This window comes from Pholcus phalangioides, unplaced genomic scaffold (assembly GCF_987345545.1).
Source record: "Pholcus phalangioides strain wild (caught in Gottingen) unplaced genomic scaffold, Ppha-v1.0 ptg000011l_1, whole genome shotgun sequence".
In the NCBI taxonomy this organism is placed as follows: domain Eukaryota; kingdom Metazoa; phylum Arthropoda; class Arachnida; order Araneae; family Pholcidae; genus Pholcus; species Pholcus phalangioides.
The window spans coordinates 23,007,305-23,034,721 of record NW_028301604.1 but is presented as its reverse complement, the minus strand read 5'-3'; the positions used below and the strand labels follow the sequence as shown (position 1 = coordinate 23,034,721).

Sequence of the window (27,417 nt, the reverse complement as noted above, 5' to 3'; positions counted from 1 at the left end):
TCTATCAACCAACAACTGTCAAACACCAGTTTTTCTTATCCCTTTCCACTTTAGAAGAAAGGAAAAACTATATTACTTAGTTGAATGAAAACAAATAATTTTTTTCCTAACCTCGCTCTGTTCTCACTAAATGATGAAAGTTTATATGCAATGCTTCTGAATGGACTACGAAGAGTTAACTTGTCCTTGTAAGTGATATGGTAAAAAGATTCATGCTTTGCACTAATATTTTTATCCCCATAATCTTTTTGAACAGAAATGAACAATTTAATATTTTAGTCAGCTCTGAATGAAGTTATAAAGTATGTATGAACAGAAATTTATTGATGCATTACAATATAAAAATATGTATACTGTTTAATTTTATAATTTAGATAGATGATGATGAAAATTCTTTTAGTACATTCTGCATTTCCAGAGATTTGAAACTTAAACTTTGCTTGTATTCTGAGATCACACTGCGAATCTAAAAAAAAAAATATCACAAGTTATTTTACAATGAAAACAATTAATATAGAATGCAATCAAATGAAAATCAGAAGTTTTATTTGATTGACCTATCGAACTATCTTTAGGTTTGAAGCAGATCTGAGCCTTCTGTATTTCCTGAAATCTATTACTTTAGCAGATCATTCTCCCCATAAATATTTTACTTCACATCTGATATTTTTAATAAATCAACAGGGAGAAAATGCAAAGAACTGAAGGTTCAAATCAGTCAATTTAATTTATTCTGAGAGTCCAGATATTGTAAAATATTCTCAAGATGCTGGTCTCCCTTGCTGTTTCACAGCATGCTGGCTACGAAAGGATATGGTACATACAAACAGCATGTTTATATGGATGTTGTGAACATGTGTAAGTTGTGTGATCCAGGAAGTTTGCACATGAATACAACTTCTGCCTACATTATTAGAATCTACCACAGGTTTCTAACTCCCTGGCCAAGTATATAAAGTTTATAAAGGCGCGTACACATTAGTGTGCCGATCTTGTAGCATACGACCTCCTGCAGTAGTTCTAATCCGCTCGTGGGTACACAAACTTCCTTTGTGCTTTCTTTCCTTTGTGTTCGTTGAAAAAACCTATTCTAGGCAGGTCCAGTTAAAACAGCTCAAGAATTGTTCATAACACAGTACAAATTATTGAACAACCAACTGGGAATGCTTTCATTGCATGATCCGTGCACTAATGTACACACACCTTAATAGTTTCCTGTATATAACCTGCAGGCTATCCAAGAAAAGGTTGGTTTTATGCTCTGCAGACAATATAACAATGCAAGGAATACAACAATATGTCTTTTATTCAGCAACCAAACAAAAATGTTTGACCCAAAATTACAATTGCATTTTTACTCATCCTTTATAACTTCACTCTGGGAACAAGTTTGGGAGAAATTATTAATGTCTCACCGATATTTCATCCCATTCTCATTTACGTATCTCTCTTCTGTTTAAAAGAGTTGTAGGACCAAATAGCATAAATTTGTAAATGAGGCTACACAATGATGTGGGCTATATATCAAATTTAATCATTTTAATCAGCTTTTTCTCCTGCAGGCTAAACACAGGGTATAACATTTCTTTTATAAATTTCTCATTTCTCCTTCAAATGGTCTTAGATGAGTCCATCTAATCAAAAAATTAGCATTTGAAAATTCTTCAAAATCAGTCAGATCAGGTTAAAACATTCAAAAAAATAATTTTTTATGCAATTTCAAACAACAAAAAAAAACTTTTTAAAATTTTAGTATACCAGGAGAGTGAAAAAATGTGATTCCTGCGGTTTCTCTGCATACTTTTCATACTGATCCAAATTATCATATAACTTCAGTGTAAGAGTATCGTAATTATTTCTTACTACATGAAGAACCTGAAGAAGAATTAAGTAACTGGTGAAAAGCAGATAAAAAAATCAGGTAAAAAAATAAATAAATGCATTAAAAGACACAAATTGAACAATTTTCAAATAAGTATCAAAGTTTTTAAAATAAATCTTGAATGAAATATATTAATAAGAATTTGCTATACAAATCAGCTTCAATTTCAAAAATTTAATCTGTTGGATAACAATTTTTATCCAAATTGCTAATGTTTGTGAATGGAAATATAATAATACTCTTACATTAAAATTCTGTCACATTTCTTTCAAATTTTTAATAAGTTTAATTAGTGAATGAATACCAATAAATAATACTGCATGTATGAAGGTTTCAACAGCTCAGCCAGCTGTCGCAACCTTTGTAGTGATAGTGGAGAGTGACATAATCTTCAGATACTGCATGTAGCCTTTAATTATTATAGTATTAAACCTTAAAAATTGTCTGATCCATTAACAAGCTTGTCTAGTTGCTGAATTATCAAGATGACACCATCTATTTACCTGATGATAAAAAAGAGGGTTTAAGGAGGCAAAATATCTCGTAACTCCTGCTGAGAGGGTTAGCAAAACCAGTCTTGGCTCTGACATCATTTAAATTTTGTCTCTTTCAAATCACAATTATTTTTCAATGCTAATTCAACAATTTCAATTAGTTTTACATTGTGTATAGGAGCTGTTAAAAGTTCACACTAGAAATATACGGGTCTCACAAATGGATTAATTCCTTTTACTTTGACTACTGTAAGAGAAACTATTTCAATTTTCAAACAATTCAGACTATGAATGGACTTCAGAAACAAACTAAGTTCATAAACCAAAGGTCGACTGTATATATTCACCATAAAATCAATATAGTGAGGCCATCTCCTGCAAGGTCTAATTTTTTTCCCAGATAATCAGTTTCAGAATAATGAGTTTTCAGAATTCTAAGGTGGTCTCTGTCCTGTCCACATCAGATTAAAAAGACTCTATGGTAGGTCTAGATTAAGATTTTTTGCAATTTGATTCACTTAATCTGAAAAAACTTCAATAGTCTCTCTCAATTTTTTTTTTTTTTTTTTTTTTTTGCTTTTCTGTATATACACAGCTTGAATATTCAAATAACTACCACGTGAAATACTTTTTAACAGATGCTGGAACCTACTTGGTCTTCTGTCAAAGCAGATATGTGGTTTTCTATAGACCATGCCTGTATTTTTGGTGTAAAATGATTAATGATTGCCCTAAAAGAAAAACACATTGATTGTAAGATATATGTTCAGAAATGTAAAAAAATACTTTATTAAACCACATTGTTAACTACATGAAGGACAACCACTAAAAATAATAAAAAATTTAACGAAAAGTTTTGGTACAGTTTATATACAGGGTGATTCAGAAAAGATGGAAAATCTTTGAGGTGATAGTACACAACACAACCAATTGTCATCAAAGGATGCATTGTCTAACATGAAATGCAAATGCGCTAGTGCATTTTGAAACAGCCGCTTTGCAAATGATAAAATGGCATTCCTGTTGAAATTTATTGGGAGAAAAAGAACACCATGCATGCAAATGTAACCTGGGGAAGAGGAAACCTTATGCATCCATTCTGGCAGTCCTTTTACGACATGCATCAGACCGGGAAGCAAGAAAAAGGATCTTGTTTTACACAGCACTGCCAATGCAAATATGCAAATGTTTCTGAATTGGGCAGCCGCCAGTGGGGAAAACGCTCACCGTACATCTGTGCTGCCTCTGTGGTACTTCCATTTGCAGCTCCATAAATGAAATGCATGTCTGCTGTTTCAGTATAACCAAAGTGCGCCATTATTCCGTACATTACAACTGTTAGAACGCTGAAAGAACTTCACAGGGCTGTCATCCACACCTTTAATTCACTGTGACACCGATTTGCATAGTTTCTTCTTCTTCCCCAGGTTACATTTGCATGCACCATGTTCTTTTTCTCCCGATAAATTTCAACAGGAATGCCATTTTAACATTTGCAGAGCGGCCGTTTCATGTTAGAACATGCATTCTTTGATGACAATTGTTTGTATTGGTGTGCACTATCGCCTCTTAAAGTTTTTCCCATCTTTTCTGAATAACCCTGTTATAATAAATAGGACAAAATTATATTCCAGAAATTTATATATAGTTTTGAAACTTTTTTCTAATCACTTCCCACTCATAATTAAATCTCAAATGCATGCCTATTGCTATTTATTACTTTTTCATCAATTAAATTTTATAAATAAGTTACAGTAAATTAGTTTTTTTCATAACAAAATGTCTTTTTCCTTGCTGTTCTGAAGCCATTTTGATGTGCAGTGCTGTGCTATAATCCTTGTATCCACAGAAATGCATTCTTTAAGAGATCAGACTCATCTACTGGTACAATCAGCTGTTTTTGTGGTTATTTTTAGAACAGTATTTTTAAATGATACTTACCAGAGCACTTTCGGTCAAACAGCATGGAAACCATGGTTTCCCTGGACAATGACATAGGTATTCACTGTATTTTAGCCCTAATTTCTTTGCTCTTTTCGGAAACACATCTAGACACCACATTAGACATTACTTGTGGAACCCTGGGGTCTGCAGACCACATTTAGAAAACCACTAACATAGGGAAGAGTCTACACTTTTCTCCTTAATATTCAAGGGAGAAAAACTCCTTCAGAGAAAATGTTGAGGATTATTTTTCTCATGCATCATGTTTTTTTTTTTGCTTTTTTTAAAAATCATTTTCACGTCCAAAAGTTGCAGTTATTCGGAAATCCTTGTTCGAAGGTAGACCTTTATATTAATGGGATGCATTCTGTTCCAAAAAAATGTAGACATTGTTTAGAGGTGACTATTATAGGAGGTTCCACTGCATTTGTTTCAAAAATTTCTAATGCTTCAATTTTCATGGTCCAGAGACAAAGAAAAATACTACTGAAGAGTCTATTTCAGTACAGTCTATTTCAGTCGTAGTAAACTATTACAGTAGTTTCAGTCTATTTCAGTAAATTTTGCTTTACTGATAAGATACGTGCAGCTGGGACGGTGTAAGTGACCAAAGAAATGGTGCAAATAATTTGAGAACTAGATTTATTAAATTTGTGTACAATTATGTACATAAAAACAAGCAAATTTTTTATAAAATGTTATACAATCTCTTGTTATTTTTATACAATCTCTTGGTATTTTTATACAATCTCATGTTATTTTTATACAATCTCATGTTATTTTTATACAATCTCTTGTTATACAATCACTTTATTATTTATACAATCTCTTTATTAGCTTTACAATTTCTTATTTTAACCATTATACAACTCTATTGAAATATTTACTCATATGCAAAATTCAAGGAGTTCAGTGTCTTTGAGATAGATTCCATTGTAAGGTAATATGCAGGGTGTTTTTAAAAGAATCATTCAATTTAAAAGAAATCATAACTATTCAGCTTTTAATCTGTTTTGATCAAATAATGTATAGGTAAAAGAGGGAAATCTTGAGTTTCAACTCAGTTGCCGACAGGTAGTGCTAACGCTCTTCCTTCGGCCACCACTTCAGTGTTTGTCAAGATGGCGACAGCACAACAGAAATCATTTTGTGTACTAAGCTTTGTGAAGTGTTAGTCCATAACAACTGTTCATTGTGCTTTTCATTGACAGTACCTTGATGTTGAACTTCCCACCACTTAGAGCATTAGGCGATGGTATAAACAATTTGGAGACATGGGATGTCTGTGCAAAGAGAAATCCCCTGGCCATCCCCGCATGTCAGAAAAAAATGTGGAGCACATCTGACAGAGTTTAGCACAGTCCACAGAAATCCACTCGCAGTGGATGTAAACATGATTGCAAAAGTTTGGAACGAATTTGACTACCGTATAGACATATGCTGGTGGACATATTTAGCACCTTTAATTTGGTTTGTAAAAACTTTATGATTAGCCATGTAATATAAAATTAATCTTAAGTGTCTGTGTTCAATATTTTTGTAATATACACATTTCAAATCGAGTGATTCTTACATTACATTACATTGACTACCAGTGTATAGTTAGGTTTCACTGTAATCATATTATTTAATATGAAATTGATAAAATCTGTTTCTAACAACCCAATGTAAGTTAATCCTTTTATTGTTTAAAAAAAGTATAGATATTTCAAAAAAAGTACACTACCTTATATTTACTAGACCATTAGTAAGCTTAGCTGCTGATTCTTTGGATTCCCCGTCTAATGTTGTATACCTTAAAGCTGAAATGGAAAAATACAGCAAAAATTAAAAAAAAAGAGCTTATTGGGGTTCAAACTAAAGACAATAAACACGTTTTTTCAAAAATATCAGACAGAATTCCTCAAAATTTTATATGAATACAGGGAATAATGCAGCAAAAATAAATAATAGTTTATGCCACACTCTCTCATGAATGGATACACTCATGATCATAAGAGTAATCTCCCAAGAGAAGGAATTTACAAAACTGATGGCAGTTGATGATTTACAATCACCCTAGTAAATGTGTTTCAAACATGTTAAATCAGGTTCAAATCTTGAGATCTGGCAATTCAATTCATCTGCCAAATATCCCCACTTTCATAGATACCAGAACCTATGAGGATATTTGAGACTCCCCCAATAAATTTTGTCAGAGGGCTGAGCCCTCCCTGCCCAATAATCTATGAATATACAATGCAAAGCACCATTCCGCCTCTTGCATACAGGCATGAGTCCCATATGGGCAAATGACAATTTTTATCTCCCCCCCCCCTTTTCAATGTTTTTTTCATGCTGGTGCCTCTGCCCACGTTGAAGATATTCATCCATAAGTTAGTTTCAATAAAGGCAATCATTATCTTTGTTGGAAAAAAAGCTTGAAAGTCAAATGCAACCCCCTGAAAAGTCAAGGGGCTTATGGTGTGTTACACTAAAACTCTGATTTCTTGTTCTGAAAAACCTGTTCTGTCTCTCTTTTCTTTTCCAGCATCACCTTCTCTACCAATCTTCTTCCCTTCCCCAAAGGGAAAGATACATACAGTCCTTGGTTTTTCAGATCAAAGTAGGTTGAGAATCACGGTTTAGGATAAATTTAATGAATATCACTGTATGTAAAAGTTGGGTTTATAATAAATTCAAATATACATATAAAATAGAGGAAGACAAACCTCCTTCCTCCCCCAGCAATGAATTTAATCTGAAAATTTTGTCAATTTGTAACATTTTTGATTTCACCACTATCTGTCTTTGAGCTTTTCTCCTCATAGCCTTTTTTTGAACCCCAGTCTAGATCTTCAATCATACACACCTTAGAAAGGTCCTGTTTACAGTCTTTTGATTTTACGGTTATTTTCCACCTACAAACTGCACAAGCATTCTACAAGAACTTGACTAATATATTAATTCAAATTGAATCACCAGAAAGCATTGCTCTGAAAAATATGAGGAGCGATTCAAAATTAAGGGGCAGTCAGTAATGAAATGAAAACAATGGAAAAAATTAAAAATGTATTAATGGTTTCAAAAAAATTTACATGATTACTTTATTTTTCTACATAATCACCATGTTGTTCCAAACACTTTTGATATCATGAAACAAACTTCTTCAAACCTTCTGCATAAAATTCCGCCACCTGGGATTTCAGCCAGTTTTGCACTAAGATTTTCAATTCCTCACTTTCCTCAAAACATGTAGATGCAAGCCAGTTTTTGATGTCGGAAGAGATGGTAGTCACTGGGGCGAGATCAGGACTGTAAGGGGGTGATAAAAAAAATCTCCCATTAGAATTTTTTTTTTGAATTGTTGCACATAGTGCGTGCAGGTGTGCTGACGTGCATTATCATGAAGGAGAACAATTCCTGAGCTTAGCATTCCCCATCGTCTGTTTTGAATGACACGGAGCAGTTTAGAAAGTGTTTTACAATAGACTTGTAATGTAATGGTTGTTCCAGGTTCCATAAAATGAATCAAAAGCACACCCTTTTGGTCCCAGAATACAGTTGCCACGATTTTCCTTTGAGACTAGATTTGTTTAAATTTTTTTGGTTTAGGTGAACTGGAATGACGCCACCGCATGGATTGTTGTTTCGTCTCAACATTGACATGAAATCTGTTTCATCACCAGTGACGATACGGGAAAGAAATTCGTCTCCATCGTGGTTAAAGTGGTCAAGAAAAGCACATCAAGAAGCTTCATCGTGGTCAAGAAAAGCACATACAGATGTCATTCTGTGATCTTTGTGAGCATTTTCAGTACCCATCGTGCACACAGTTTCCGATAACTTAGAGTTTCAGTCACGATTCTCAATAATGTTGTCCTAGAAACTTCTGGAAATTCTAGAGAAAGATTGCATATCGTAAAGCGACGATTTTCTTTCACTTTTGCATTGACATGCTCAACGAGATCGTCAGTCCGGACACTAGGCCTTCCACTCCTCTGCTCATCGTGAACATTTGAACACCTTTCTTAAACTCATGACACCATCGCCTCACTTTTCCTTCACTCATTGCGGTAGGCCCATGTTTCACACAATTGATGGTGAATTTGAGCAGCATTATGTCCTCTTGCGTTTAGAAATCTAATCACTGATCGAATTTCACAACTGGTGGGATATGTTATTACCGCACTCATTTTAACACACTGTTTTGCGAAGGCAGACAACAATCAAATGATGGCAATATGGTGGTTACATTCCCAACAGACCAAATAATGCTACTACACATGCGCGAACCAATCAGTATTGCCATTCTTTTTTTTATATATGATTGCCCTTAATTTTGAACTGTTCCTCATATTTTTTTTTTTTGTGAATGAAAAAGAAAGCCTTAAGTAAACATAGGACTATTTTAACAGCATCATACGCAAAGCAATAAATTGATGCATCTATAAAGTACATCACTATTCATTTTAATTACAGTGGAATGGTATCACAGCTTTCCCAAGCACCAAGAACTGCAGGCCCAGGTATGCCCATGTGTGATAACTTCTTTGTGTGAACCTATTACATTTAATAAGGGAATCTTGATATCTAGAGGCAAAATGTACAAAAGTGAATTGTTTAAGTACATATAATAACTTTTTGAATAATTATTTTCCCTGTCAAGAGCAAACTTGAGGATTTAAATGAAGAAGTAACCAATCTTATAATAGTCATCTCTGCAAGCTTCATGCTTTACTTTGATGGGGACAATTTTAAATATTTTTTCCCCTTTATAAATCTTTTCCCCACGCATACCTGCAGAGCATGTATACCAAGTTTCATTCAAATCAATTCTTTGGAATTTGTGGTGCATGTGTGAGTGCACCAACAGTTTTATTATGATCAGTAATTATATTATTTTTTCAATTCAGATTTTTATAAGAATTATATATTATCCCTGCATGTCAGAAGCATGAATGTGCAAATTTTCCCTTTTTTTATCAGCTGGTCGGATAGCTGGATACCTTACTTTGCTATCTAAGTTGTGCCTGAAACGCAAATGTGTATCTCTATTGAAACACGTTGCAAAGCACATTTTAGGAAAATAACTTCCATAGAGTAACATGGGTAAAGAAAAAATTCAAACGTCATTTCCCACGCTTCTTTTTTTCTAAGGACATTGCACATTCGTGCTTCTGGCATGAGGGGGATGATATGCTTCTGCTCTGATCGTCAGTGATTACTTTCATATTGGAAGGATTTACAAGTATCAAGAAAAAAATCTTTTGTGGAAAATAAATAAATATCTTACCCATACAATATAAGTTTTCGAACACTTGGTTCATACGCATGATTTCATAGTATAAATCATCATAAAAAGATGCAGATGGAAGAAATGTATCCCCAAATGTAATAAAAAGGTTGAGCACATTTATAACCTATTAAAGAATCACAAAAAGTTTCAATCATGTTAAATTGCACAATGAATGGCAAAACTATAAAATTTTTACAGAGTGATTGTTATAATGAACTTATGACTAAAAAAACAGAAATTAATAATCTCATGTCTTGAACTTTGTTTTTGAAATAAGAGCAAATTTTTTTATTTGTTATTTTGGAGGTCATATATCTGTAAAGCAAGATCATGTGAGTAGTGAAGAAGTATCATGGAAGAATAAAACCACAGATTATATGCAGTAAAATGCATACATATTTCATCTTTTTTGTATTAAAGTTATTTTTTGATTGTTCATTTAATAATTTACATTGATTTTATACCATGCTCATCAGCTTAAAATAGTTTTGCAAAAGTTCACATAAGAAATCTTCTGGGTCTCAGGAATAGATTAATTACTTTTACATTGATTTCTATGGGAGATATGTTTCTGTTTGTGAGCAATTCAGTTTACGAATGGACTTCGGAATGAATTAAGTTTGTAAACTGAGGGTCAACTATACTAGTTGCTTTGAATTTATCACATTGATGTGGTGATTCCTCCGTATTAATGCATTTATTTGTAAACTTGGTAATGACATTGTCTAGTAACAAAGAGGTTCTCAAACATTTTTGAAAGAATAAAATTGATCTAATTGATTGATTAAAACCAAACATCACCAAAAAATTATAAACATCCTAGCTACAAATCAGCACCATAAGCATCGATTGATATTTTCAACCATTATATATATATATATATATATATATATATATACAATATTTACTACAGTAAAACCTCTCTTTTGTGTACACCGGTGGGACAAAAAAATTTGTCTGTAAAAGAGGGATGACCATTAATGAAGAAGTTGAAATGCATACTTTTATTGTACAAGAGGAAATTATTATTCAGCGTAAAAGAGGGGTGACCTCATCTGAAGGGTATCTGTTACTTGGGGTTTTACTGTATTGTAGTACAATATACAACACATAAAGTATAATAGACTGGATACCAAAGTGGAGATGAAGATGAGTTCTGAGAAGAAAATTCATATTCCAGTCTATCGTACCTTGTATGAATAGTGAAGAGTGACATTGTTTCTCTCTGCATACAATATATTATGGATATGATAATCTTTTCTGAAATTGCTATAAATATCAACCATAGTGTTTCCTTTAAATCTGTGTTTCTCAGCCACCGGGCTGCGGCCCGACAATGGGCCCTGCCGTAAGTCAAACCAGGCCGCAAATGATTCAGTGTTTCATATTAACTTATTTATTTTCCATTAGTTGTGTTCATGATTGGTCCTTCCACTCACAAAAAAGAAATCAACCATGCCACAGGCTTCCAAAGGTTGAGAACCACTACGTTAAATTACCATAATTCTTATGCATACCGACTTTATAAGAATATCAAATACAGTTAAAGTCTGTTATAACAACAGTTCACAATCAGAGGGAAAATTGTTGTTATGCATGGTTCACATACTCTTTTAAAGTAATAAAATTCAAGGACTATTCAAACCCTGAAAAAATTTAGAAATTCTAGGATATTTATATAACGGTTGATAAAAATTGTGATTTTTTCAAAAAATTCAAATTCTATTTTTTTTTTAATAATTTATATTCAACATTCACCCACAATCAATTTAGAGTTAGAAATGATAATTTATTAAAGATTTATAATTTTTAAAATGGTTATAGTTCTCATTTTTTACTTGTACGTAGTATCTAGTTTTAAAGGTCTTGCTTTTAAAGAATTCATTGTAGTTTAGCATGCAAATGGCATCTAAGTAGAAATCATTTAATGTTTGAGACAGTATTGAAATTCATACTCGATAAAAAAGAATCAGAAAGCACCAAGTCATATATGTAACTGACATTCATTAATGTAATAGGTTGAAATATTTTGAAGCAATTACCTCAAGTGCAGTGTTTTGCTGCCAGATTCTATGCAACACTTTTTTAAGCATAGAAATGAGGCTTTTTGAATAGATGTCATCATCAGCATCACTGAGGGACAGGCATAGGATGGTCCCCATAGAAATCAATGCTAAAATTGCCAATTTTTGTGCAGAAATACAGAAATTTAGTGGGGTTTTCCACCACATCAATAATTTTAAAAATCGAATTGAATTCTTGATTTTCAAAATATTGAGTTTGCTTAGAAATATGAAGCCAAGAAAATTAAATATAAAATAATTAACCGGGCCTACTTTTGAGTTGGGTATCCATTCAATAACATTGATTTAAACTTTTTGTTTATATCTTCTCAAGCACGAAAATGAAAATTAATGTCTCCGTATTCTCTTTTAATGTCCAACTACACCAATCGATATAGTTTAGGATATTTTGAAATTCATTATGGGATCATAAATTCCATTGCAGAAATTCTGCAGCTTTAATCAAGCATTTTTTGAAGCAAAAACAAGCAGATTGATAACTTGAATTTCACAAAAATTTTCAAAATATCTAGCGCCCATTAAAAAGAAAACAAAAACGATTCATGTCTACATTTCTTTAATTTTGATTTGCTTCTTTCATGAGTCGTGCAGGAAGTCGCCATGTTGGTTACTTTGCCTACGGTTTGCATGTCCCTCAAGAAAGAGGGAAATATCACGTAATCGAAAAAGCCTCATATCTCAAGTATGCATCACCTGTTTTAAACATTGTCCTGTACTTGTTGTTTCTCTGCTCATTTTATTCTCAATGAAACATAGTTCAGGAGAGAGGGGACAAAAACTGATGAAAGAAATTCATCCAAAAAAAATTTTCAACCACTTAAAAATTATAATTTTTTTCCAAGGACTGCAACATTTTTTCAAAGACTTTTAAGAATTTTTAAGCAGTGAATAAACGCTGTTATAATTAACTTTTCATTATAAATAAATTTTAGTTTTTTGCACTGTAGAAACAAATAAATGAAGAAAACACACAAAAAATAAATTTACCTTTCGTTTTCCCCTTTTATATTTTGAACTACTTTTGCTGAAATATGCATCTAGAGTTGACTGTTTATGTACATAATGGTTGATTATGCAACAAAATTTTGCACTTTTCGGAATGCACAGTTTTTGCAACTGGAGTATATTGCACTGGAGTATTGCACTATAAAAATGTCCAATAATATTTGAGGCAAAGAAAATTATTAAGACCTGTTTATCCTGTGTCCAGTTTTGGAAGAAAGATTTTTCCAAGAAAGAAGAGTGAGAGAACGAGTTAAGCATTCAAGGGAAATAACAACGATGTCAAAACCAAAGGTTGTGCCTCACCTGCCCAACTGACACACCTACAGATAAAATGTCCCCCCATATAGATAGCAAGAAGATAAGATACAGCATGTGGTTTTCTTATCTATGGGGAGGTACCCTATTTATATACACCTATGAAGCGATCTTAAAAAATACCACTCTTTCTAGTCTCTCTATCTCCATTTTAAATATAATTCTTAAATACAGGGCAAGAAAAATATGCTTTTCCATTGTTGTTGTAGTTTTTTTAAACACCTTTTTCAAAGGTTATAACAACACATTTTTGTGTGTGCCATAAATAACTCGCTATAAATGGAGAGATATTTTCTGTATCTCTAACATTTTAGCTCTTTGACAATTACTTACGAATTATTATAATAGCAAGACTTTCGTTATAAGCCGTACTTGTTATAACCGACTTTTACTGTGTATGCATGCTAATAAATATATATAAAGCTACTTGAAATGGGTACCTGACTAGCCAAATGAAATAGATTGCAGTTTTTTGCTAATGAGTTCTCTTGTGTCATAATGAACTTCAACAAGCATATGAGAGCTGGAAAGAAAAGACAATATATATATATATACAGGGCGTATGATATTTTACTAGCAAACTGTTGATCCTAGAGGCATACTTCCAATTAGAAAAAGTATCCAAATAATGTGTAGTACTCAGATATATGTCATTCATGTTGCAAGGAGTGGTATAGTTATTAACCCCTCAAGCCAGGAGAAGACTTTAATGAAATTGCTGGTTTTCACAGATATTGGTAAAAAATTAAAACTTTTTACTTAAAATTTTTTAATTAAAAATTAAACTTTAAACTAATTATTGAATTAACTTTAAATTTTTTGTGTTTATAAAATAAGGTCTTGTCTATAATATTATATAGTATCCTTAGCATCACTTGAAAATTTATATAATATTTTCTTAAGTAAAATTGTTTTTAACTTCTACTAATATTATACAGGGTGTTCTGTTGGTAGACCGACAAACTCAGAGGATTGTTAGTAGGCATCAAGAGGAACAAAAATTGCAATGGAACATGGTGTCGCAAACCACATGGAGAGGATGAAAATCACGAAAAACGCATGCAGGCTCTGAGTCCAGAGGAGACAAGAGGTGGACAAAAGATGGTGGTCTCAATCCGTGTGACTTTTTCCTATGGGGTCACCTTAAATCACTCGTTTATGCCATGCCTGTGGACACACTGGAGGATCCCATAGTGCTCATTGTTGTTGCTGTGGCAGACATCAAAAGCATACCTAGTATCTTTGAGCGCATCTGGGAATAGTTTTTACGTAATTGTAGACTGTGCAATGACATCAACAGCTGCCACTTCCAATAACTCTTGTAATAGTTAATCACATAAATATTTTTGTAGTTATTATTGTACTTTTTATGGTTCCAGCGTGACATCAAAAACTGCACGCATTTTTCACGATTTTCACCCTCTCAACCTGGTTTGCGACATCATGTTCCACTGCAATTTTTATTCTTTTTGATGTCTATTAACAACCCTCTAAGTTTGTTGGTCCATTAACAAAACACCCCGTATAGTATCAGAGAGCCTAGAGGACCTTATGTTTATAAAATAAGGTCTTGCCTATAATATTATATAGTATCACTAGTCATACTTAAAAATTTATATGATTTTTTTTTTGTTGGTAAAATTGTTTTTTCACTAATACAGCTGCCAAAAATCGAATTTATAACACAGTCTCCTGGCTGTAACAAAGAGCTACTAACTCAATTATAGGGAGCATTTTAGCTCAAAAGAGCTTAAACACACTCTTTACAATAATATCTCAGATCCCTATGGGTTAAGCAGAAAATGTTCATCATTCACAATACAATATGATTAATGAAAATAATATTAGTTATGATTGTACAAAGCCACATTATTCCTCTTTCGAATAATGCCAAACATGCAGAGATCATGGAAATAATATAATGGATTAAAAAAATTAAGATATGAGTTGGAAGCCGCAAGTCACTCATTGAGGGGTTAAAATTAAAAAATTAACTTTTTATACCATCCCCATGTGCCCAAAAACCTAATTACAAAGTTTTTGACCTGTCTTTCCTGATGAAAACTAAAGAAATTCCACGTTTCTCAGTGCAATATTCACTGAGATATTAAAATTTGAAAAACAGAGGAAAGTTGGGACAGAATAGCATTACATGCGGGTTTATCCGCATTTAACCTCTTTATGATCAGTGACGTAATATTGCATCCAAATGCCAGAGGAATGAAATTCATTTATGTTGACTATTTCTTCAACCTTTGTTTTCCTCAACGCGAAACTTATTGCAAAGTTAAGTGTGTGTGGTTTCCCCTATCTGTTTTCCTCAGCTTTTTCCTGCTCCTTGTTCTCCCCCGCATTCCCCTCCCCAATTTACCATCTTTGTAGAGATTTATGAACAAGTGAGCAGAACTTTTGCCATTCAAAAAAAGGTTTTTTTATCTTTCTATACTTCCTTGTTTAGTGATTCCCCCTCCTCCCCCCCCCCCACACACACATATAATGTGTCTTTCTCAGAACTAATCCTTCTATTATATACTGTACATGAAAGTAAGAAAAAGAACAAGTAAAAACCTTGACAGTGAAAAAGCAGGAGACACTCTACTAATATTTCCTTATCTAATCATCTACTCTCTATACTGTTCCGACCACTCTTGTTTCTTTTTTATTTCTTTTCTTTCATTCCTTTTTTTTAACGTGAGAACCAGGCAACTACATTACTACATTTATTGCCTATACGTCTAATACAGTCAAATTTATTGCCAGTTGTTTTTTCCTAACTTTCTTCCGTTTTTCGAATTTGAATACCTCAGAGAATATAGCACTTAGAAACGTGGAATTTATTCAGTTGGCATCAGAAAAGACAGGGCCACAACTTTCTAATTGGGTTTTTGGGCACATGGGATGGTATAAAAAGTTAATTTTTATATTTCAATAACAAAGTAACCTAACATGAATAATGCATCTGAATTCTAAATGTTATTTGGATACTTTTTCTAATTGAAAGTATGCCTCTAGGATCAACAATTTGCCAGTAAAATGCCATTCAAAAAAGCTACTTATATACACCCTACCCTGCTACTTATACATCCTACATATATGTGTGTGTGTAATATATATATATATATATATATATACACATTTATTGACAAGGAAAAGAAATGTCTAACAATCCAATAAAAATACAAAGAAAATTCCAGCAATTTTTCCGAGGGGGAAAAAAAAAAATTCAAGGGAAATTTTTTCACTTCAATCTATAAATTTTCACAAAGTTACTACAGTATGGCCACTGAATAAATTAAAAAATATGTTATAATACCTTTATACCTTCAAACCATAGGTTTTCAACTGGTGTTCTGCAGTTTCAAATGCTATAAAAATGTTCATTGATATTACAGGAAAAATATCTATTTTAGAGAAAGATTCATGTTGTTTAGATTCCCGGGTACTGTCTTGTAACCATCATGGTACAGTGAGAACAAAAACATCAAAAACCTTTGCCTTAAACCAAGGAAAGTAAAGAACCACTTTTATGAACTCAACTTTTATGTATTTATAATTATAAGTACACAGGAAAATAAATTAAAAAATTTCAAAATAAGTTAATGTTTTCAAAAAATATGTTATTGTAAAATTAACAAAACTTTTTAGGATTTCATATATAGGACTATTAGATTATTTTACAAGAATTATATGCATGTATAATATAAATTGCTTGTTTCTCTTCTAAGTCTGAATATATTTGAAAAGCAGCTATCTATTGGTAAACTTGTTGATAGTTATCAGTAGTAGAAATTTTGTCAACTGCAACAAAAAGCATTGGTAAGGGAAGCTTCCTTAATTTTTTGCTCTGTTTATACAATCTTACACACATCATCTAGAAATACAAAAATAATTTGTAATCGACTTATGCTTCCATTTAACTCACCTAATCTATATCAAAAAATGCACTTGGTGTCCGACATTTTTAATAAATCTAGATTTGTGGTAGCAAAACTACAAAATTCATAACACAAAATGACACTCATTTTTGACACTCAATGAATGCCATCTACAGAGAACAAATATAACCACTATCATGCAGTCCAGGGTATCCTACTTGGGTCAGTTACCAAATCCTAATTGGTTGGTAAATTTACAAATCTGCTACTTGCTCTCAGCAAAAAAAAAAATGCCTGTTTGAGTCAGACATCATGATCAGAATGGAGCTGAGTGCTTACATGTAAATCTAAAGCAATGTTCTGATTGGTTGCTCACAAAATAGAGCTATTTAATTAGTCTGTTCAAATTTTCTTAAAATTCCTGCTTCTAATGAACCTAAGCCATGGCGCTGCAATTGGTAGTGCCGATTTCTTACTATTTACAAATATATGTTTGAAAGCTTGAATATATGTGTGCTTGAAGAAGTCAAAGTATGAAGTGGCAAATAACAGGTTTTATGGGTGCTGCTATCTTCAAAGGAAAAGAAATATTTTGCAATTGACCATATGATCTCACTGACCTCTCTGGTCTCTGTAAAGACTAACCTCACACTTCTCCACAGGTTGCTCAGTGGATCAAATGATACTACATCTGACCAAGTCAAATGCTAAGGTTGAAATGAAGGTGAGCTTCCTGCTTGCCTACTAGTCATTTCCTTGTTGGCTTTTGACTGTCTTTGTTCGGTATTACTAGCTGAGAGCGGCTATAACAGCAAGACTGATGAGGCTACATCTTGTGATAGATAAATATTGTGATCTATAAATAGGGTGTTGATATAATCTAATGGGTTGAGCGGTGGAGCTCTCAGGACAAATTTTTTCATCACAGTCAGTGTTTTCAATCTCAATTTCAAGTTAAGAGTGAGATGTCTATTGTCCTGACTGATAAGCAGCATCAAGTTCTGTTCAGTGTGCATAAAAATTTCAGAAAATATTTGTCAAAGCTCATGTGGGGCATGCACACAAGCACATAGATGGACATTGGGGGAAGAGGAGGCACGGAGAAGCTATGGGGAAAGCACTTAAATAAACAAAATTTTCAGGATCTTCTTTCACAAACACAATGGAAAGTTTAAGATTGAGAATGCTTGTGTATTGGTTGAAGACTTTTGTGTCCATGTGTCAAACCCATAACTTCCAACAAAAATACAAATGGTTGTATATTTTGATTCTTTTTTTTTGCCTATCTCTATAATGTCGATATTTTATTATCTTAATCAGTCATCTGGCTATGATGAAATAGAACATCATGGACATTTTTGGTGTACTTATTTCTCAGAAAAATAATTAGTAATTACTTCAATTATTATAAAAAAATTTGTTAATGATTTTAGAAAACAGAAAAGAACACGATATGTGAACCGAGTTTCAATATATTCATAAAGAATTTTAATCAAAAAATATATTTTATTAGCTTCAAACTTCCGAAAAAGGAAAAAAAAGAGAATTAATTGACCAGATGACTGGTTGAATCAGCATAAAAATAGTAGGAAATTTTAGGAACAAAAGTTATACTTTGTTAAAATACTTCTGCTAAAATATCAAGTTTTAAACAGGTCGTTTGTGAGTCAGCACAAGAAGTCAGAAATGGAACTCCAGTTCAAGAAAATTATGAAAACACCATTTCCTTGTATTTAAATGGGTTTATTTTATTTTTTTATGAGTAAAGATTACATGCAGCTTATATGAGGCTGCAGTATGGAAAAGGCTGTGGCATTTCTACAAAAGCTTTTTCTGCCACTTAACTTTTCTTGATGCTACTTAGGCAAGGTTCCCAGCTCGATCATTTCCCTGACCAAAACTGAAGAAAGAAATATAATTCAAAATCTTGACCATCCAACATGTTTTTCAAATTTCAGTATTTTCCATCCACAGAATTTTCCCGACTTTTATCAAATGTTTGCAAATTTCCCTGTCTTTTACAAACATTTTACATTTTCCTTAACCATTTTTCATTTTTCTGACTTTCTAGGCTGAAGAGAACCCTGTTACACAGCACAAACCCCTCTTAACAGTCACCTCTCTTTTACGACCACATAATTTTACTTGTGTAATAAAAAAGTATGCATTTCTCAAACCCCTGATGTTTGACCTCTGGGACAGTCATTGGTCTGCTATACATATAAAATGCAGTTCAATGCCTGAGCGAGACATGTTATGTGAAACATTTAGAAAAGCAAAAATTTCTAATTTTCCTATTTTTCTAACACTGACTGCGTTTATTTGAAACAAAATCATTCACGTCTAATGCCAAGTGGTCATGCATGGCAATACCAATCTTTCAGATCACTTATTTGCATCTAAAGGGGTCTAGGGGGGGGGGGGATTGCTGATGATAATTAATACTGACAGTTGGAATATTTTAAAAAGAGCAATCCTTTTGAAGTTCTGAATGCTCAAAATATCCAAGTTTTACATATTATGGTCTCTGGAATTCACTAATAAACTTAAAATTATGTTAAAACACAAATTTATGGCACAAAAATTCCAAAAAAAGCATTTTTACTAAAAAATTTTAAAATAGGAAAAAAAAAAAAAATTTATGTCATTTTGCCTTAACTTTTGGGCTCTAGTTATCACTTTTGTAAAGTATGAAACGGACCAATATGATAATATGGAGAAATTATTATTTTTTAATTATCAGGACATTGGTTTATACTGTCTATTTTTTTTTCGTGAAAAGTTTTCTTTTTACATATTTTGAAGCTAACATGGAACCAGACTCATTTTGTCCCCATAAGTTATCCTTATCAACCTGCAACACTATGAATTTAAGTATTTATACAATATTGTTTGACTCAGGCCTATATAAGAGGATGTGTGTGATTATTAGTTTGAGAATTAGTGATTTAACTTGTCATTTGGTAGCATAATTGGTGGTCTAACCAGCACCCCCTAAAGAAGAAAGCCCCACACCAAGCTTCCCTCCAAGGGATAAGTCATGCTCTGGTGGTTGGAAAAAACCAGTCCCACAGACAGCCTTCTTCTTGCTAAATGGGACAACATTCGTGTGCCAACAAATATGCGACGCCTGCTTAATGTTGCACGTTTGCTTGAGTGTTGAGTCAATTTTGTTTGTTAAGGAGAATTCTAATTTTTGTTTTGAAAAAATATTAATCTCCATGTTTTTTCTCTGCACATAAAACCTAAATTAGAATACAGTTTTTAAATGTTCCATCATCAACTTCCACAGGAATTACGATGGAACCGAGAAAGTTTCAATGTTCCGCTTCCCTGAAAGATGATGGCATTTTAAAAAAATGGCTCGCAGTGATTCCTCAACAAAATCTGAAGATCACTAAAAATTCAAAAGAGTAAGTTTCAATCTATTTATTTATTTATTTATTCAATTTCATGCTATTTTTCATCATATATTTTGAAACATTATAAAAAATATTTTTCTGTTAGTGAATATATTTATTTTCTTTTTCATTAAGGCAAACACATGGTCTAAAAAAAAATTTTTTAATGATTTCTTATTTGTTCTATTCCTTAAATTTTGGGTAGTTGTTAGCTTTTCAAAAATAAGGATAATTTGTTTCAATTATAATTAGATTTTAAGCAAAGCCTAAATAATTTCTAATTATTTTTGTCAGTAATATTATTTGATATAATAATAAACAAATAAATCATGTATATATAATTGTTAATTATTAATTCAATTTAATAAATTTAAATTTAATTTTGGTAATATTTTGTCAGTCACTATAATCAAGTACAAATAAATTATTACTCATAATTTATTCAATAATTACCACATTTAATAGCAGTCTAAAAGTATAAACTGAACAAAGCATTTTAAAATTAAAATTTTTGAATCCAAAAAATTCCTCTCCAACATTAGACTATCCAGTGATATACACTCATGTCCATAAATTAAGGATAATTCAGAATCACACGGAAATCGAAATCTAAAGTAAAAATTTCACCTGTAGAATTATCACACACATCTGCAAGAATGATATGCAAATTTCAGGAAGCCACCAGATGATGCCGATAGTACATCACAATGACGAGAGTGTAAGAGAGGGGTATATAAGGAACGGTGGCAAAGAAGTAAAATTGTTCACAAGAGTTCTGTAAGGCGCTCAGTGCCATAAACGAATAGTTATGACACAGAGGATGCATGTGGATGATTTTTTACGTGGTAGAATTATCGGCCGCCTGGAATGTGGGGGTACTCAGATGGAAGTATCCAAGGAACTTGGAATTGCCCAAAATGTCATCTCTAGGCTTTGGCAACGATTCCAAGATAACGGAAATGTCAGTAGACGTTACAGTACAGGTCGCCCCAAGTGACAACGCCAAATGAAGACCGGTATTTGGTAGTAACTACCAAAAGAAGCAGACGGAGCACAGCATCCAACCTGTCTCGTCAGCTATCTGCAGCCACGGGTACCACAGTTTCAAGGCAAACCGTGTACAGACGTTTGGGAGATATTGGTCTATATGCTCGCAGGCCTGTCAGATGTGTTCCGCTCACGGCAACTCACTGTCGGCAGCGATTAGCCTGGAGTAGAGAACATGCAATGTGGACATCGTCACAATGGGCTTGTGTGATGTTTTCCGACGAGTCCAGGTTTAGCTTGCAGTCTGATTCACGTCGGACTTTCATATGGAGAACGCCAGGTATCTGTTACCACCAAGACAACATCGTTACGGTGGTGCAGCATTGCTCGTTTGGGGTGGAATTATACTGGGTTCCAGAACAGATCTGCATGTTCAAACCGGAACCATGAAAGCCCAAATTTATCGGGACATCATTCTGGAACAACATGTACGTTTGTTTAGGGGTGCCAATTTGTGTTTATGGATGCCAACGCCCGTCCTCACCGACGTAAACGAATCAACGTTACGACATCGTAAACGAATGTCTTGAATCTGAGGATACAACCCGTATGGAATGGCCAGCATTCTCACCTGACTTGAATCCGATAGAGCATGTGTGGGACATGCTTGGCCGACGAGTTGCAGCCCGTCAACCACCTCCTACATGTGTACCGGAACTTCGGAGAGCATTGCTTGCTGAGTGGAGTGATCTTCCCCAAGATCAGATCGATAATTTGATACTCAGCATGCCTAGGCGTTGTACGGACTGTATTTTATCGCATGGGAGCCATACAATATATCAACCATCATACCAACCATGTAATAGTAAGTTTTTGTAAAGGAGATATTTTTTACAATTGCTCCAGGGAGCAAAAATCATAGTTTTTATGAATGGTATCATACATACACCATCGTTTTTGTTCTTTATCTTTTGTTTAATAAATGGTCTTTATGAATAAGTAACGTTTGTTTTGTTTCTGAACCTTTATTTGCCGGAGCTGGCATTATCCTCAATTTATGGACATGAGTGTATATAGGTTTGTGAACGTCTCTTCTTTTAATTTTTCCCATTTGTAACTGTACTTTCTCGACTGAAATTATTGAATGAATAGGGATCAACTTTTCATGTTTTTAAAAATTTGTTTTCTTAGCAGTTAATTTTAAAAAAAGAAATGCTATGTTTGTCGCCTTTTTCATCTGATTTGTGTTATTGTATCGATTTCTAGATCTGTGAAGCACATTTCCAAGAAAGTGGCATTCAGTGAAGCTCTGAATTGTTTGTGGAAAAAACCGGTGAAAAATTAAGTGTTCCACTGCCTCATCCACGAATTTATGATTTTGCTATCCCTTCCAATTTTCCAAACTGCCAAAAATATGTTATCACCAGAAAATGTTCCCAAGAAGGACCTGATGCAAAGCAACTTTCTTTGGAAAATGAAGCTTTCTCCAGTACCATTCAGGGCAGCATTAGATCAAAAGAACAATACGAGATGTTTGCGTTCAAGAGTTTTCAAGAACTAAAACATTGTTTGAAGGACTTCAAAATTAACTTGTCCATTATGTCCACAAGAAGATTATGCTGCCACTTTACAGCGATTGTTTGTAAATCACATTACTGATCCATTAGATGAGCAAAATGTTAATTTCTTATCATATATTACAAATAAAGTCTCTCATATCAATGAAAATGATAAAACAGTGTCATTGTTAATGGATGAGATTCACATTAAAGCTGCTCTCAATTACAAAGGTGGAAATCTGATTGGCCTTTCAGTCAACTTAGTAGATATTGCCATTACATGTTATGTATTCGTGATACAAAGTGTTAAATCTATTTTTAAAGATGTAGTTCATATTTATCCAGTTAAAACCATTTTCGGTTTTTATGTGCATTTTTATTGAAATTAATTATTGGCTTAGAAAATGTTGGTTTCAGAGTAATTTGTGTCTGCAGCAACAATAATGCAATCAATTTAAAAGCAATGTCTCGATTCACCAATCCTCCTAAACTTCTCAGTAGGTATAATCATCCCATTGACAACAACAGGCCACTGTTTTTTGTTATTGACACTGTGCATCTACTGAAAAATATACGAAATAATTGGCTGAACTAGAAAAACGCAAAAATTGCATTTTAACGTTAATATCCTCTCGTCAATAGCAATGAAATGCTTTCATGTGATAAATTTAAAATATCTTCATTCCAAACCCTGAGAAAATTACACCGAATGGAATCCTTGAATGTTACCAAATATTGCCATACCATAACTAGCAAGTCACTTTTTCTTTCTGGTTTAGAATAACAAAATGTCAAGTTAGTATTGCAAGTATTTAGTGCACATACTGTAGAAGGTTTGAAAATTGCAGGTCAAGTTTATGATTTGCTAAACTTTGAGGAAACTTTTTTATTCATCAAACTTATTACCACTTGGTGGGATATTGTAAATGTTAAAACTCCTTTTAAAGGCATTGCAAAAAGAAATGAATTTCAGCAACCACTCGCGAACTCACCAAGTGATACGATATTAGAATTTTTGCAAATTTTTTTGGGGGTTGAATAAATGGAAAATATGCAACAGTGACACTGTAAAATTAAGTAATTAAACTCATTTAGCTCTGTCACACTCAACAGAGGTTCTAATTGATATTGTCAAGTATTATACAGAAAAATTACAAATGTCTTACATTCTTACTGGTAAATTTCAAACTGATTAATTAGAAAAAAGATTTAGTTTACACAGACATTCGGCAGGTGCACAATATGTCTCTTTAACACAAATATTTGAAACTGAAACTAAATTGAGAGTACAAAGTCTTCCTCCCTTAACTTTAAATTCACATTTATATGGGGATTTTGTTGTTGACAATTTCAATACTGAAGAAAATGTAAGTGCAACACTTATGGATGATGAGATTAAGATAATGACTCCGAAAACTTCAACATTTCAGTGAACTTAGATGATTTAGAATGTGTTGATGATTTAAATATCATCTTAACATATACTGCTGGGTATTATGTCAATGTTTATTTGAAAAGATAAAATGCAAAACTTGCCATGACATTCTAATTCCAAAAATCTATAGTTCAAATACCAATTAATAACAAATATAGATAAAGGGGGATTAAAATATCCATGTAATGAAATACTAACCATCGTAAAATTTAATTATGTGATCACAAAATTGTTATCATCTGTATTTGAAAAGGAATTTATTAAATGCAAAAAACCACCTAAATGTAGCTTGCAATGTTACGTTACAAAACCTACATTTATGAGAGATATATTTGAATTCAGAATGTCATAAGCATAATACATATGATATCATCAAAACTATCATTTTTTCCTCCACAAATACACTGTTGAAAAATTACTGTAAAAAAGTCAATGATGATTTGATTTAAAAAAAAAATTGGCTCAAAGGAAAATAGGAAATTAGAAACATTAAAGAAATAATTTTGTGTACATGTAAATATGCATCTGATTATTTATGTTGCATGTTGTTTAATAAACCTTTTCGATCAAAAATTTGTGGTTTTATTTTGGAATAAAAAAATTCAAAGTGTTGCATTTTCATAGATTAGCAAAGGCAGGTTGTTAATTATTTTTTAAAAGAATAGGACGAAAAAATCTATCAATTACTTTTAAATGGAAATAGTCTATTTTTAATCTTTTTCGCATTTATAGTTGCACTTATTAGAGAAAAAGGAAAAAACAAGAGAAGAGAAAACAGCACATAGGGAAATTCCCCTTATCTTTGAAGGAAAAAACAGAGGTCACCAAAGCACGACTCATTCTTTGTGTGTGAGGGCTTTCTTCTTTAGGGGGGGGGGGGGTTGGTTTTTAAAATAATTATTTGGCAACATAAGCTATTTGGCATTCATTTATTATCCACATTGGAAAATAAATCTTAGCCAACCACCACAGCATGATTGAAGAATTTTATCAGGCTTTTGAAATGGGAAGCCTGATGAAAGGCCATGATTTTCACAGATGAAATCAAGCAAGGGAACTTGTCATGGAAATTCAAAAATAGATTTGTAAAAAAAATCCATGACCATCACTCTTATTTTGTGACTTTTCCATGATTAACACCTTGCTAATCGTTTGGAAATTATGCAATTTAAATCAATTTTCAACACATTGAAAAGGAACAGATATTTTTCAACACATTGAAAAGGAACAGATATTTTTCAACACATTGAAAAGGAACAGATATTTTTCAACACATTGAAAAGGAACAGATATTTTTCAACACATTGAAAAGGAACAGATATTTTTCAACACATTGAAAAGGAACAGATATTTTTCAACACATTGAAAAGGAACAGATATTTTTCAACACATTGAAAAGGAACAGATATATCAGCTATCTGATGCCTTTCTGTTAAAAAATTTAGTTCTATATTTGTGATCATCAAAACACCATAAGCCTTGAACAATGCTAATGTTTTCATAGCAGTTTAAATGTTTTTAACTACTTTTTAAATCTGAATTTCTCATTTTCAAACGAAACAACTAAATGGTATGAAAAAAATTACATGATTTTCTCAAAAGTGAGTGTAAAATCAAAAATTAGATATTTAATTTTGTATATATAAACTCAGGAATTTTTTTGAAAGAAAAGAAAAACATCACCAGTCCATAATTCTTTCCAATTATACTGAAGTCGAATGCGTCCTCTCTTCTGATAGCACAAGATTCTTTGTACCACTCCTAGACAAAGGCTAATGAAACAACAAACATTTGTGAAAAGAAAATATCTCAATCTTTGGGAAAACTCACCATAAACAATTCATAGAAAAAAAAAGATATGGAAATAATAGTTCAAAAATTAAAATTTTTTTTTTTTTCAAAAATTCATTTAATTTGTTTCTTAAAATATTGGACAAAACACAATGGAAAAAACTATTATTGGCCATTTTCTTTTCAAGAATCATACAAACCAGGTCAAGTAAAGAGCCAAACGAAGGAATGAGAACCTCGGTACAATAGCGGGCACCAGTGACTAAACCATCTTAGAAGATGTACGGGTACCAAGCATGATACCTCCCAAAGGAGAACTTCGCTACCTCTAAGCTGGTCCCTTTTGATGATGTTGGAGGGGTTATTGTGTGTCCCCTGCTCTCTCCAGATGTGTAAGCATCCTGAATCACTAATCAGACTAAATCTGCTTTCATCCATAACGAGTATTCAACCTCAATTTTTCAGCTTCATCCTTAATTTTACACGCCAGCGTACATATATACATACAACACATTCTGGCATCTCAGACAAATGTCTATGAGGTGCATGTACGGTTAAGCAGTGTCGTCTTAAAGCATGGGCCTACCCGGGCATGGACCGGGGTCCTCAAGAGAAAAGGGGCCTCCCAAAAATGAGATCTGGTTGAGATTTTTGAGAATTTGCCTGGTAGGGCCTCAGAAAAATCATTTGGCCCGGGGGCCCATGATGCTGTTAAGACGGCCCTGCAGTTAAGTAGCAGTAGTCAGATCTTGGTATAGCATACTTAATATAGTACCACTCTTTTAATAGTACCCCATTTATAATCAGTTTTTAAAAGATCCTTGCAAATGTAACTAGCTCATTGAGTTTACTCATTATTAAGTCACCCTGCTTATGAAGTCGTTTTTATTTTATTCCCATGGGTAGCATTATACTGAGATCCGACTATATTTGGAATTGATCAGATGTGTTTGAAAAGTATTTTCTAAAAACTATTTGTGGAATGCAAGAAAACAGAATTTACACGAAAGTTAAATTTCATCAAAGAAATGGCTGTGGTGCATTTGCAATGAAGCTCATTCTGATAAATACATTATTGCAGTGCCAGTCAAGTTTCTATAAGTGACTGAGTGGCACAGTGGTAAGATGCTCGTCTTCCACGCTATGAAGGTTACCATCAAGGTCCACAGGTTTGAATCCGGGCATAGAATGTCAGAAGCAACTTCTTTACCTACCGAGCCTGGGGCAACCACTGACGGATGGAGCCTTCATTTCCCACCCAACTCGACTGGTTGGGAATTGCTGTATGGCAATATATGACCAGAGTTGGTGTATGGCAATATATGACCAGAGTTGGTGTATGGCAATATATGACCAGATTTGGTGTA

The 27,417-nt window shown here is 33.1% G+C and overlaps 1 protein-coding gene across 7 annotated transcripts in view; it reads right to left on the bottom strand.

Annotated features, from left to right (window-relative positions):
• Positions 1–303: 303 nt before the first annotated feature.
• Positions 304–27,417, bottom strand: part of LOC149080233 (armadillo-like helical domain-containing protein 3) — a 95,156-nt gene continuing 68,042 nt past the window's right edge. For all 7 annotated transcript variants that reach the window (XM_089239310.1, XM_089239308.1, XM_089239312.1 and 4 more), the window contains exons 20-26: positions 25,943–26,031; positions 13,443–13,525; positions 9,596–9,722; positions 6,047–6,122; positions 3,029–3,107; positions 1,759–1,875; positions 304–466 (exon numbers count right to left, since the gene is read on the bottom strand). In XM_089239310.1, coding sequence (XP_089095436.1) covers positions 371–466; positions 1,759–1,875; positions 3,029–3,107; positions 6,047–6,122; positions 9,596–9,722; positions 13,443–13,525; positions 25,943–26,031 — 667 coding nt within the window. In that variant the 3' untranslated portion in view covers positions 304–370. The remainder of the gene's footprint in view (positions 467–1,758; positions 1,876–3,028; positions 3,108–6,046; positions 6,123–9,595; positions 9,723–13,442; positions 13,526–25,942; positions 26,032–27,417) is intronic.